The following is a 12500-nucleotide window of genomic DNA, read 5'->3' on the forward strand; positions in this document are numbered from 1 at the left end:
ACTTTCGGGAGAGAAAGTTCTCGATAGAAGTACATGATCCAAAGAGGTAAGGCAACCACAGGGCTAGAAACCATTTAGAATAAAGGTAGTTCTGGCAAGGTGGTTTGTATTAGTTGCCATGATCTACTAACAGATTCTCAACAATATTCTATTTCTTTCATTTTAAAAGATCCTTATGTGCTGCTTTGCGAGGCTATTTGGCAGCCTGGGTTTTGTCCAGTTACTGCAGGACAATTGCTGCTTGTATGTGTGCTGACCAGCTTACTAGGCAGCTAATGTGCCCTTCCCTCCCTTGCTGTAGTTAACTTTGAGAATATCTAAAGTTAAAAGATGTCGTCAATGAAAACCCACAGTATACACAATAATTTTTTAAATGCAGCCTTTGAAAGATAAGATTTCTAGGAAACGGGTGTTTGTATTGTGGGTAGTCATGGAAGAAGACTAATCTATTGACAGGAAGTCGGAAATAACCCTCTAATTCCTGCAACTCTCCCTCTTACATGGTTTTGTATGTTAAGGAAAAATCTGTGGATGTTTTTGTATTTGGACTTTGTAAAAAGTGCTACAAATCTTCTTAAAACAAACAAACACACACACACACACACACACACACACACACAATTAATTTTGTATACACTTGTCTTCTGCTTACACTAATTTCTAATGTTACTAATGATAGCAGTTCACCAAAATTAGGGATAATACAGTTGTAACTCTTTCTCATAGTCACAGCATAGAGTATTGACTTTTGATCTGATAGGTATTTATCAATTTATTAAAGGAAATAGTTATGATTAGTTATGGATACCAATTGTACATAATCCATATTCGTGTTCACATAGTCAGTAATTTAAGGCACCTATTAAGTCAGGCAGTTGGCAAGAGAAAGTACCCATTGAAATTCAAAATATCCTTGAAACCATATTCCAACCACTCCTTTGTCCATAGTCTAAGTAGTATTTAAGTTTGCAGCATAATTTTTAGCCTTGTATGTGAATGTTATAACAGAAGCTTTAGCATTAATATTTGGCTGTATAAACATCTATCTTATTGGTTTACACAAGCTGCCCTTAACCGTTGTAAATCAACCGCAGCTTGTCCTAAAATTATTGTGTCACCTTAAATCCACTATGATGGAGTGGAGTTTCTAACAGCCCTCCCTAGCACCACTTGCTAGGAGTGGGTGAGTTAGTATGTGTGGCCTTGTTGTTGGCATGACAGTGTGATGCATGATGTCTTGTTTGGTTTAGAGTGGTGCACACCCTGAGCTCCTTTAACCTGTACGAGGATGCCATCGAAGACTCCAGGGACAACCATGATGACCTGCTAGCGGCCATCACCGAAGCAACCACACAGTAAGTTCCATCCTTTAGTTATGAGCTTTGGCTTATTTTCCTTTCAGTGTAGAAGGCATGGAGATAGGGGTGAAGTATGGAGACATGCTGTGGTAACTAGCATGTTTAGTGTCTCATTGATTATATGTCATTACACTAGTAGAATATACATTTTTTACTCTTACATGTGGAACAGATAATATAGGGTTAGTATGTTCCAGAATACAAAAATGAGCATTGTTCAAGAATCATAATTATTTAATGTTATTTCCATTGCAGAGTATCTGTGTCAAGAAGAACATTTGGACCTGGCAACGTTAGTGTTTACGTTTGGTTCGCAGAGACTCAGGCGCTCTGCAAAGCAATCTGGTCGATGGCGATCGCACAGCATCAGTTCTACCTTGACTGCAAAACCTCAAGAGTAAGCATAGTTCTTCTACCCATTATTTTTTCAGTTAAAAAACAAATATCCACAAGTCCTTATTTTTACAATTATATTATTGATATCTGTTATACATTTTCACATCACTATACAAAATATTCCTCTTTCAGAATGAGGTGAGTGGGGTTCGGGAGTTTCCCGAACTGGCAGTTGAGCTTTCACGCAGTTGCGTTTCGCTCTCAACCCATTCCTCCTCGTCAAATCTATCAAGATCTGGCTCCCATTCATCACTGGTTAACAACTCTCTAGCAGGTATGTCATTAGCCTCTTACACATTTGCTTGAAAAAATCATTGTAATGAAGCATCAGATAGTATGATAAGAAACAACAAGAATATAACAAATTCATTTTTGATTACAAGAGAAAAAATTACGATCATGTCTGTTTGAAATATTTTTGTACCTTGACAGACATTTGTAAAGCAGTTTTACACAAGTTACCCTCCCAAATTTTACTTAGTAAATTGAGAAGCAAACCAGTATAATCTGATCCATGAGTAGTAGTATATTACCCATCTTCAGTTTCAGAGATAGGACTTACCATTCATTTCTTTTGCAGAGGACAGTGCAAGCACAGAGAGTTTACATCAAGCAAGGATGGAGATGCACAGTGCCTTGAAAGAACGTCGTGATGCCCTTCAAGAAAAGCTGAAGGAAAAGACAGAAGAACTGAGACTCCTTTGTTTAAGGGAAGGTGAATTGACAGGGGAGTTGCCTCCTGAATATCCAATAACTCCAGGCCAACCACCACCAACTGTACGCAAGAGAGTTGGCACATCATTTACACTCAGTGAAAATCTCATAAATAAGATTATTAACAAACAGGTAAAGGTTCAAATATATTTTGGTCTTTATTATATGCTATATTTTTCCATGTTGGTTGAAATAGAAGACTGTTTTGTAGATACCTCCACAAGACAATGTAGGTTTACAGAATTAGTATTTTGCTGATCAAATGTCTGATATTTTGCCACAGAGTTTGAACACATTTTTCATACAAGATGGTATATAAGTATATAAAATAGAAAAAAATCGCAACCAATTTCTTTTTCCTTTCAGGAGGAGACTGTAGCTGCTTTAGAACTTGAATATGAAATTCAGGGAAAAATAACTAGTGCTGCCCTGAGATTAGCAAACGAAACCTCAGCAAGAAAAGGAGTCAGAAAGCAGCGCAAGCTCTCCTACCAACAATCTGCCCAAAGATTAAAAGATCTTGAGCAGAAACTAAAAGCCGCAAGGGCCAAGCAAACAGCAACAGCTAACAGTATGCCAAAGCAAAAGAAAAAGCCTCGTCCTGTATCAGACAGTGAAGGTATGGAAGTTTGCATCTTTTACAAACAAAGTTGCTATGTGATACAAAGAATCAGTAACTAGTATCTGCAAATATCTGGTAATTTCTAGAATTTGTATCTACAAATACTTGGTAGAACCGATAATTAGCATTTCTAGATATTTAGTTACTTTTTATGTTCTAATATCATCCTAAAATTTTCAGGTGTGGGCGGATACGATGAAAATACGAATCCGAATAACACGACAGTAAGTAGCAGTCAAGAATCGCCTCGAGATCACTTACGAGACTCCCTCCGAGAATCAACCATAACCGAGGGCGTCAGTCTGTCTCCAGCACTGTCCCCTCACCCTCCAGTCTCCCCAAGGTCACCCTTACCACCATCTACACCAGTCAGAGCAAGGGCACGGAGGGACCTCTCACCAGGGGGTCACAGTATATCATCTGGAGGTGTTCATTCTGCTCCAACCAGTCCTCACAAACAGCCAAATGCAAGCTCAAGATCAGCTAGTCCCAACAGACCTCATAGGTATGTGTCTGGGTGAAATGGTAGCCATTCTAAAAAAAGAAATATTGTTCATGTAAATATTTGTAATGGAATGGAAATTGTTTTCAAAAAAGGTACTGCTATATTCTTGTTACTGAGAGCTACTTTTCTACTTTCAGTGGATACATCCCTAGTTCTGTGTACACTAGAAGTCAGTACCGCAGTCAGCAGTACCCGACCCTCTCCACGCGCTCTCAGTCAGTCCCGGCGGATGAGGGTCGGGTGCCACACCCAAGGACTACCAACGGAGCTTATCCTGTGCCCGATCCAGGCATTGTTCTTGCTGAAACACCCGGAGGTCTCTACAACATACCCCAACAACGCACTTCCCTTGCTTGTCATAGTCTGGATGACCTGGGAACCCCAACCCATATCAGCAATAATAATAATAATACACCCCAACAGTCCCACCATAACAACCACCACCACCAACCCTACAGACCGAGAAATGACTCCCAGGATAGGTGCGGATGATACATTGTTCTCTTTATGTAGCATGAAAGTTTTGTTATATATGTTGTACTTCCTTTAGACAAAGCAGACCATTCCTTGCATATCACTATATGTCTTTGTTTTTACATAACGCATGAAAGTTTCTCATAAGTGTCTTTTAGTTATTAGACTATATTTAGATGTTTTAATTTTGCCAATTTTATAATATATTTTCTTACTTATGTTTGGCATCTATGAACTTTTGAAAGTTGTTAATTATTTTCAAATTCTTCAAATATTTTTACATTTTGAATTATTTCCAAGAAATCTTGTGTCATTGTGTTTGCATATTGACATGGACCAAAGAATTACTAAGGTCTATAATGGAGCTTATAGTAATAATAGTCAAATCCCAGGAAATAAAATCCTGTATATAAATGACAATGTATGTGATATTCTACAAAGTACTTTATAAAAAAGAATATAATAAAATATAAAGACAGATCTTAACAATGGAGGATTGTTTTTACCATGCCATTTCAGTCCTAAATTCAAAATATATAAATCTTCATTTACAGAAGTAGCAAATGAACATTAAAAGCGTGCATGTTGAATTTTAATGCTTATCAGTAAAGATGCTTTATAACAAAGGCACAGGATTTCTTCATATTTGGTAGATTGAATAAATTTTATTTTACATTTTTAAATATATCCTAGTGATGCCCCAAAGAAGTTTTATCTTAATTTCAATATTAAGGTAATTCTTGTTTGGGACTAATCTAGAGATAGCGCATGATAGTTGTTTCTAAATCATCAGAACTCCTGCACAGCCATTGCTTTAGTAGTTTATCAGAGTTGGCAGCTTTTATTGTTTCTGAGGGATGAACAGAATCAAAGAATTTGGCTTCATCTCCGTGACGTAACAAAGAACATGTTGTCAATTTCTTTGAATTGTTCATCATGTTCATATGCCTTTCCATACTAATGAAAGTGCCAAACTGGTATCTACATAAAGCAAAGCTTTCCATGTGGTTATGTATTTAGTTCAGCTATTGCGCACTTCACCCTGCATGACAAAAGGTCCACTCCTCAGGTACGGCAGTTTGGACCGACGGCGCGCCAACAACGGGCGGCTGGAGTCACGCAGCATGGAACACCTCGATTCTCTGCCCTCCCCCAGTATTCCCCAGCAGTCTGCCCAACATACCTCACACCACAATCACCAACACACACTGTCACCAAATCTCTTACATCCCAGCCATGCAGCGTCCTACCCCCACCACCCACACTACCACAATCACCAATTCCAATTGCCAGAACACCACCAAGAAGCCATGGACACTACAAGCGATTCCCATCCTAACACAGCAAACTGTAGCTTTGACACCATCTCAAGTGAACGATCAGGAGGAGGAGGTGGAGGAGGAGATGATGATGCAGTGGACGGAGCAGCCCTCTATAGAACCCAAGGAGGACTCCAAGGAAGCTCCCAAAATTACCGCCACCGTAGTCAGAGTGGTCCTGGCATGCCTGCACCATCTTCTCAGCTCCATCGTGGGACAGGTCATGGTGCCGTTCAGAGGTCTCAGAGTGGCACAGTTCACAGACTGGTAAGGACTTCTAGTGGAAGAAGTTACATGGAAACTACATTTGTTTCAGAGCCAAATCACAATCAAGAAAATATTCCTCCACTTCGTCCATCCTCAGAGTTGTTGCCTTTGCGACCAACAAGTAGCATGCACCATGATGGTCACCCTCCCCTTCGACCCACCACTACCTCCAACACTGGGGAGATCTTACCTTTGAGACCTACTGTATCAGACCTCCCACCATTAAGAGCCACCAAATCCAGCAGTGAACTACCTCCTCTTAGAGCAACATGCCCAAAGATGGAGCCTCCTTGCAGTCACAACTCTTCCATGAACACATCAATGTCATCAATGGCTGAAGAACCATTAATGTCACTTGCAGAAGCTGCTAGAATGAAAAAAGAAAGAGGGAAAGAGTGGTATGAGACCTCTCTAGACTCACCAGCCTCTAGTAGAAGGGCTAAAAAGAGCATGAGCATGATGGAGATGAATGATTCTTGCCAGAGTAATGGTACTGTCAATGCAAGCCAATCTAATTTAAATGTGAGTGGTAGTAGTGTTGGCAGTACAGGAAGTAGTAATGGAAGCGTATTCCCATCCCGTTCGGATTCTGCAGACACTTCCCAAACATCTGTTCCTTATGATTCACCACGCAATCATATGATAATCTCGGCAGGCTCCTTCCAGCCTTCTCGTGAAGTCACAAAACCATTTGAAATGTCTGATTTTTACAAGTATAGTACAAAGTATAGGCGTCAAAGTTCCAGTAACTTAGTAGGTATGAACAGTAGCAGTACAGGAACAACAAGCGGCTCTGTTAGTAGCGTGAGTAGTGGAGGGGACACCCCACTCTCTCCAGTCCTGCCTCCAAGAGCACAAGTGCTTGTAAGTAACAGTAAACTGCTTCCTCCATCACCTAATTTAGTTGCTCATCACTCATCTCCAGCACCACAACAAAAGGGTGTATACCAGCCACTTACACCTCTTACTTGCCAGCCTCTTGGAGTAATGAAAGGATCTCCAGCTCCTGGTGAACCAGAGGATCCTGTTGGTGGTGCATGGGAAGCTACGCCTTTACATCAGGCTGTTCCTGCAACAGTAACAAACAAAAGGTCTGCCACATTGGTCTGATAGTGTGTAATACCTCCAGAATCGTTTTACAGCCTGCAGTAATAACTGAAGGCTTATGGGAAGAGGCTTATCAACTCGTTAATTCCTCAATGGTGCTTCATTCACACATCCTAAAATTGTAAATATATATATGTATAAAAACTGTATACAAAAGGATATATATATACAATACGATCACAAAGACAAACATCTTCACTCATATATTCCAAAGACAAAGGCATGCTTCTCACTTTTTTTTTATTAGTACTTTTTATGTTTTATTTTGATCTCATTATTGTTGTGCAAACATGCTAAATGTTTATAAACCATTTCTTATGTTCAACAAAAGCAATTATATTATGCCTGTTAATGTTTGACAAGGGATAGTGCAGTTCCCTTTTTACAGTTTTAGATCAGCATGAACTTTCATGTGGAACTTTGATTCTGAATAGTTGCATATTAGTTTTCCCGAGACTGGAGATTGTTAATGAAAGGGAACGTGATTTCAAAATCAAGATTTTAGGATATGGAAAAGGTAGAATAGGAAATCTTAACCTTCAACTGTGATAATTTTTTTTTTGTATTATATATGAAAGGAGTTATTTCATATTGTGACTATTACAGATAAAATAATTAAAATAAGCTGGAAGTGTTTATCATTCCAGTTGTGTACATGGAGAGCCACGCTGCATTAACTTTGATAATGTCATCAATTTTTGTACCTGAACTACTGATTGACAAAATACATTTAATATCAATTATGTGAAAAATGCATTTAACACCAATGTATGTCAAAGGTATGTATGTTGATATCTGTGAAAGATTAATCTGCAGCATTTGGCCCTCAGATCTTTTCTTCAGTTCCCAATCAAATAATTATTGATATCAGCACTTCTTGGTGGCTTGTTGAGAGAGGTTACAAGTAGTCCTCATAGGGACGTGGTACATGTACAACTAATGAAAAAAGTAACATCAACATGAAGGGATGTGGGTATGTATCCACTTGAAGTCTTTGAAGAATTGATGTAGGTCGGAAAATTCACACAGTGCTACTTTTTTTTAACTGAAGTTTTATATATTAGCACATTTACTTCTTGTTTTAAGTAAGAGGCTGACAATAAGTCACATTTTATATTGGGAAATTATTTTCCTGATTCAAGAGTGAATTACATATTTCCCTGGTCGATGAACAACAACCTATTGCCTAACCTTTAATGTTTAATTTTTTTCTCCCTTCCAATAAAACTTTTAATTGGTCATCACTGTGCAGATTGGGATATCATTGAATCTACCAAAGAAAAGTGCCTTTGTTTATACAGACACAATTGTAGATATGTGTACAAAATTTTGTACAGTGTAATAAAGTCAAATATCATAAAACTGCCTTTTCAGTTTCCTAAATACTTTCCAATGTCTAAAAATAATTCAGATTTCCTAATTGAACCTCCCTAACCTAGTGAGCCTCAAACTGCTGGAGTAGCAGGAACAGGCTTTCTGAAGCTTTGGGGTGATACAATATGCATTACTGCAAGTCTACGTGGAACACATTAGTAATCAACAACACTAGCTGTATTAACTTCTGTTCGTGAACTGTAGCAAATGTAAAAAAAAAATATGTCAGTAATGGATCCACAGCTTGAGAAGTGGCAATTATGCAAACTTATGACATGACTAGTGAGACTCAACTTGTGCTATAACAAGAATTAAATTTTAGAAAATAAAAAATAGGTTTAGCCATGCTATAACAAGAATTAATTTTTAGAAAATAGAAAATAGGTTTAGCCATAAGTTAAAATAGCTGTGGTGAGAATATGACCTTTTATTTTTGCAAAGCAAATTTGATGTTATAGAAATATATTACAATGAATGTTTTAAATAAAAGAATATATAACAGTATACATTTCTATAACATATTTCTTTTTGAAAAATTTCTGTCACATCAACCTCAAAGGTTATTAGCAGCATATCTAAAATATGGCAATAGGGTGAGGCTTGGGGGCGAAGTCCCCAGATAAGGACAGGTTGTACAGCACTATGATAAAGTATTGTAGCAAGGTTAGAAATGAGTTACAGTTTAGAACCTAATATGTTTGATGTCAAAGATTGTAGAGCATTATAGGTTAGTATGGTAGTGAAAAGGGTAAAGAGGGAAGAGCAAGGACACCATTCAGGACTGACACAAAGCCAGCCTTTCATCCTTTCAGCATGGCTCTCACACTTTGGGATGTGGAGAGAAGGGGATGAAGAAAAGGAAAAGGAAAAGGAAAGAGGGAGAAGAAAAGACCATGCAAAATTATTTGAGGCAAGGGCTGAGGTCTGAGGTAGGAGTGATCCCCTACATTGGGCCTCAGTCCATCTCCTAAGCCCTCCCACGACAACAATGAGCAAGGGATGTAGGGGGGGGGGGAGGTGCTGTAACATAATAAGCCAATCAGATCCATTTTTTGTTTCTGAGTACCTCTTAAAATGTCTTTTATTGTTTATCATCGTGATTTGCTAACAATAATGAAATTATCATCATGACATTTTTTAAAGAAGGATTCGATGGGATTCAATGTTTTATTTTTTAGCCACAAGTGTAACAAAAGAGCATGAATGATTTTCAATAATTTGCCTTTATTCATTAACACTCTGCTTCCTTTATTTTTAGAAGATTCATTATTAAGAGATACAGTTACACAGCAGAAGCTTAGAAACAATAAAACTTCAGTCCCATAACCCCATGAGGAGGTGAAGCTGCAAGAGAGCTATGGTTTTTAAATGTATCAAGAGCCAACAAAAGAGGTCTGCCAATTTCTTTACCAGATTATTATTTATTGAAAATTTTTTGCCACATCAAGATGTGAGGTCATTAGCAGCATATTCAAAATATAGTGATAGGATGAGGCGAAGCCTCAGGCAAGGAAAGTTTTTATAACGTTATGATAAAGTATTTTGGCAAAAAAGGTAAAAATAAGCCTTTCATCATTTCGCCATGACTCTCACACCTTAGGAAGTGGATAGAAGAAAAGAAAGAAAAAAGAATAAGGGGAGAAAAAAGGTCCATACAAAATTAGTTGAGATGAAGGCCTGGGTCCAAGGGAGGGGTAACCCCATACATGGGCCTCAATCTCGGTTTCCTAAGGCCCTGCAACAACAATGGGCATGGGATTGGGGGGTTTAAAAGAAGAGTAAAATTCTTACTCAGCTCATGATCTCCCTGATAATTTTGAATATTTTTTCTTTTCTTTTCTCACAAGCTTTGTTTTGTGTGTTTTAAAGGCCTATATTCTAAGCAGATGTTATGATATTGTTTAAACCTGAGACCTCTGCAATCAAAAAAATATAGCAGTCCTTATGGTGCTCAGCAAATGCCAATAAAATGGAAGTTCTTGAAAATAATTTTTAATACTATTTAGAACAATATGTGGGCAAATTTTCATATATATGACTCCCTACATCTACAGTAGTATGTCACAGACACCCCCAGACCAGGCAAACAGTGTATGTGACTATCATCAGTTTAAATAAGACAACTTTTTCAAACTTTTTCAGTTTCATTTCTTCTATACCACCATCAAGGCTTCTCACACTTTTCCTGAAACCTGAATGGCCAAGGCACTTGAGGCGGCAGAAATCATCAAAACTAGCCATTATATATCAACCCACTGATGCTAGGGATAACATATATGTACATGCCATGTGCATCTAGTTTATTGTACTTACCCAATGATGGCTCTACAAGTACTTAGTTAACCAAGGAATCAATTACATCTTACCGCTCACACCTGATTACCTTGATTTTTGGAAATAAATAAATAAATATATAAATAGTTATTAGCACTGTTAATGTCCAAGATGTAAATAATAATAGCTTTTATATTAACAACATTAGAAAAAAAAACTAAAAGAAAGTGGTAATCAGACGAGGTCCTATAGTCCTAACAACTGACTATTTGATGGTTAAGCACGTGTGAAGCCATCTACATGTAAATACATTTCACAAAGCAAAAATTACATAGATATTATGCAAAATCTATCATATGATACCAAAGAATAATTGTCAAAAAACAGAATTTTTTCTATTCCCTTTGACTAAAAGGTGCTAATGTGTCTAAAAAGATCTATCATTTGATACGGGAGGAAACTAAAGCTCATCAAAAAAAGTTAACAAATCTTCAGGCCTCTTATCTCTAGCATTTTCATAGTGATTTCCGATTATTTACCCATAATGGACAATGTTGAACTACTTATTAATCCAATCTTCAGTAAGTAAAAAAAAAACAAAGCTGTGTCTATCCCCACACACACACATATCTTCCTATCTCACTCTTACATGCACAAGAGTGAAGGTTATGCAAAAATATAAAATCCCGCATTGAGATAAAATGTTCTGAATTCCCTTGTATGACAAATATTATATGGGGAAAGGTTCAAGCAGAGTGAAAAGAAATAACAGTAATGTAATTCACTTTATGCTACATGCTACTGCATGTAATTAAAACAATGAGAGGACAAGAATAAGAAAACACATAAATATGTTGTAGGCCTCCACTATATTGAATCTTATTTAAACTTCCAATTTTTACAGCATAAATCCTGTATGTGATACATTTGTGAAAAAGGGTATTATAACCCTCCCCCATCTGACTATCGTACAAAGGTGACAAAAACTGAAGTTTATACAGTAATACTAAAATTTAGCAATGTAATCCATAATATCCTTGTGAACACTAAAGTAAAATTTGAGAATAAACTTAAATTTCCAATAATAGTTTAATAAAAGGACTTTCTATATAATCTATTATGCTAAATCCACAATAAATCATAAAATAGTAATCTGATATACTACTATCCTACAATACCATGTCCTCTATTACTTCAAATTCTTCACAATACTGATAAACACATTTTTGAATTTCCTGAAATCTCTGTCTATACAAAATGTATCAAGTATCCTGCCCTTAAATGTAAATTTACCTAGCATATTGAATTCCACAATTTTCCCTGACACACTTTGGCAAAGAAAGCATATCCCCCCTACACACACTATCAGGCAACATACACAAGCATGTGGGTTTTCTTAACTTTCTGTAAAATATATTCCTGCTCATTTTTTTCATGAAAGATTTTAAGATATCATTCTCAGAGGCATATCTAACATGACAATTCTGCTACATATGTTTGTATGTAACAAATATGTTGACTTAAATCACCAACTACTCAATAGTAGACTTTTTTTCAGAACTTGTTATTTCAGAGGTATATATGGAAGATCTATATAAATATATTTGTTGCAGAGGCAACATCTGCCAAAGATTAGGTAATAAAAATGAAAAATTCTCTGTTACATGGAGAGTAATATTCAAAATCATGTTCTTTGAAATGAAAATATATATCTTTATATAAACTGTATGTTCTGATGATACAGCACTCTGTTGAGAGTTCTAACCTGATAAGCAATGTCAGGGACACTGCTGATGGTTTCATCCTGGGAAGTATTTATAAAGGTGGTAATATTAATATCAATAATGCTAGTGCATGTATATATGCGCTCATGGCATCCACTGTAGTTATGTTTTATACATTTTGTTTATATATGAATAACTTCCATCACTATAATAACATTGCTTATAATAATAATATTGACCAATAATGATAACAGATTTTTTTTCTTGAAAATTCAATAAAAGGGATAAGCAAGGGAGACCAGGTAGGACTAATTACAGATTCCTTGATGACTATGCACTTAACAAGCCATCTATGTAAATAAGATT

General features: G+C 36.8%; 1 protein-coding gene and 1 long non-coding RNA gene across 4 annotated transcripts in view; one reads left to right on the top strand and one right to left on the bottom strand.

Moving 5' to 3' along the window:
• LOC113814174 (FERM domain-containing protein 4A-like) overlaps nucleotides 1-8124 on the top strand; it is a 60889-nt gene extending 52765 nt beyond the window's left edge. For 2 of the 3 annotated variants that reach the window (XM_070121834.1, XM_070121835.1), the window contains exons 5-13: nucleotides 1-46; nucleotides 1251-1355; nucleotides 1614-1755; nucleotides 1887-2028; nucleotides 2335-2600; nucleotides 2835-3087; nucleotides 3271-3595; nucleotides 3733-4077; nucleotides 5139-8124. The exon at nucleotides 1-46 is cut by the window's left edge and continues 176 nt beyond it. In XM_070121834.1, coding sequence (XP_069977935.1) covers nucleotides 1-46; nucleotides 1251-1355; nucleotides 1614-1755; nucleotides 1887-2028; nucleotides 2335-2600; nucleotides 2835-3087; nucleotides 3271-3595; nucleotides 3733-4077; nucleotides 5139-6765 — 3251 coding nt within the window. In that variant the 3' untranslated portion in view covers nucleotides 6766-8124. The remainder of the gene's footprint in view (nucleotides 47-1250; nucleotides 1356-1613; nucleotides 1756-1886; nucleotides 2029-2334; nucleotides 2601-2834; nucleotides 3088-3270; nucleotides 3596-3732; nucleotides 4078-5138) is intronic. The other variant, XM_070121836.1, reaches the window with a different exon arrangement.
• A 2932-nt stretch (nucleotides 8125-11056) lies between these two features.
• Nucleotides 11057-12500, bottom strand: part of LOC138861696 (uncharacterized) — a 23913-nt gene continuing 22469 nt past the window's right edge. Inside the window, exon 3 of the long non-coding RNA XR_011398563.1 lies at nucleotides 11057-12214. This is a non-coding gene — a long non-coding RNA (uncharacterized lncRNA). The remainder of the gene's footprint in view (nucleotides 12215-12500) is intronic.

The sequence above is a fragment of the Penaeus vannamei genome, chromosome 5 (assembly GCF_042767895.1).
Source record: "Penaeus vannamei isolate JL-2024 chromosome 5, ASM4276789v1, whole genome shotgun sequence".
Classification (NCBI taxonomy): Eukaryota; Metazoa; Arthropoda; class Malacostraca; order Decapoda; family Penaeidae; genus Penaeus; species Penaeus vannamei.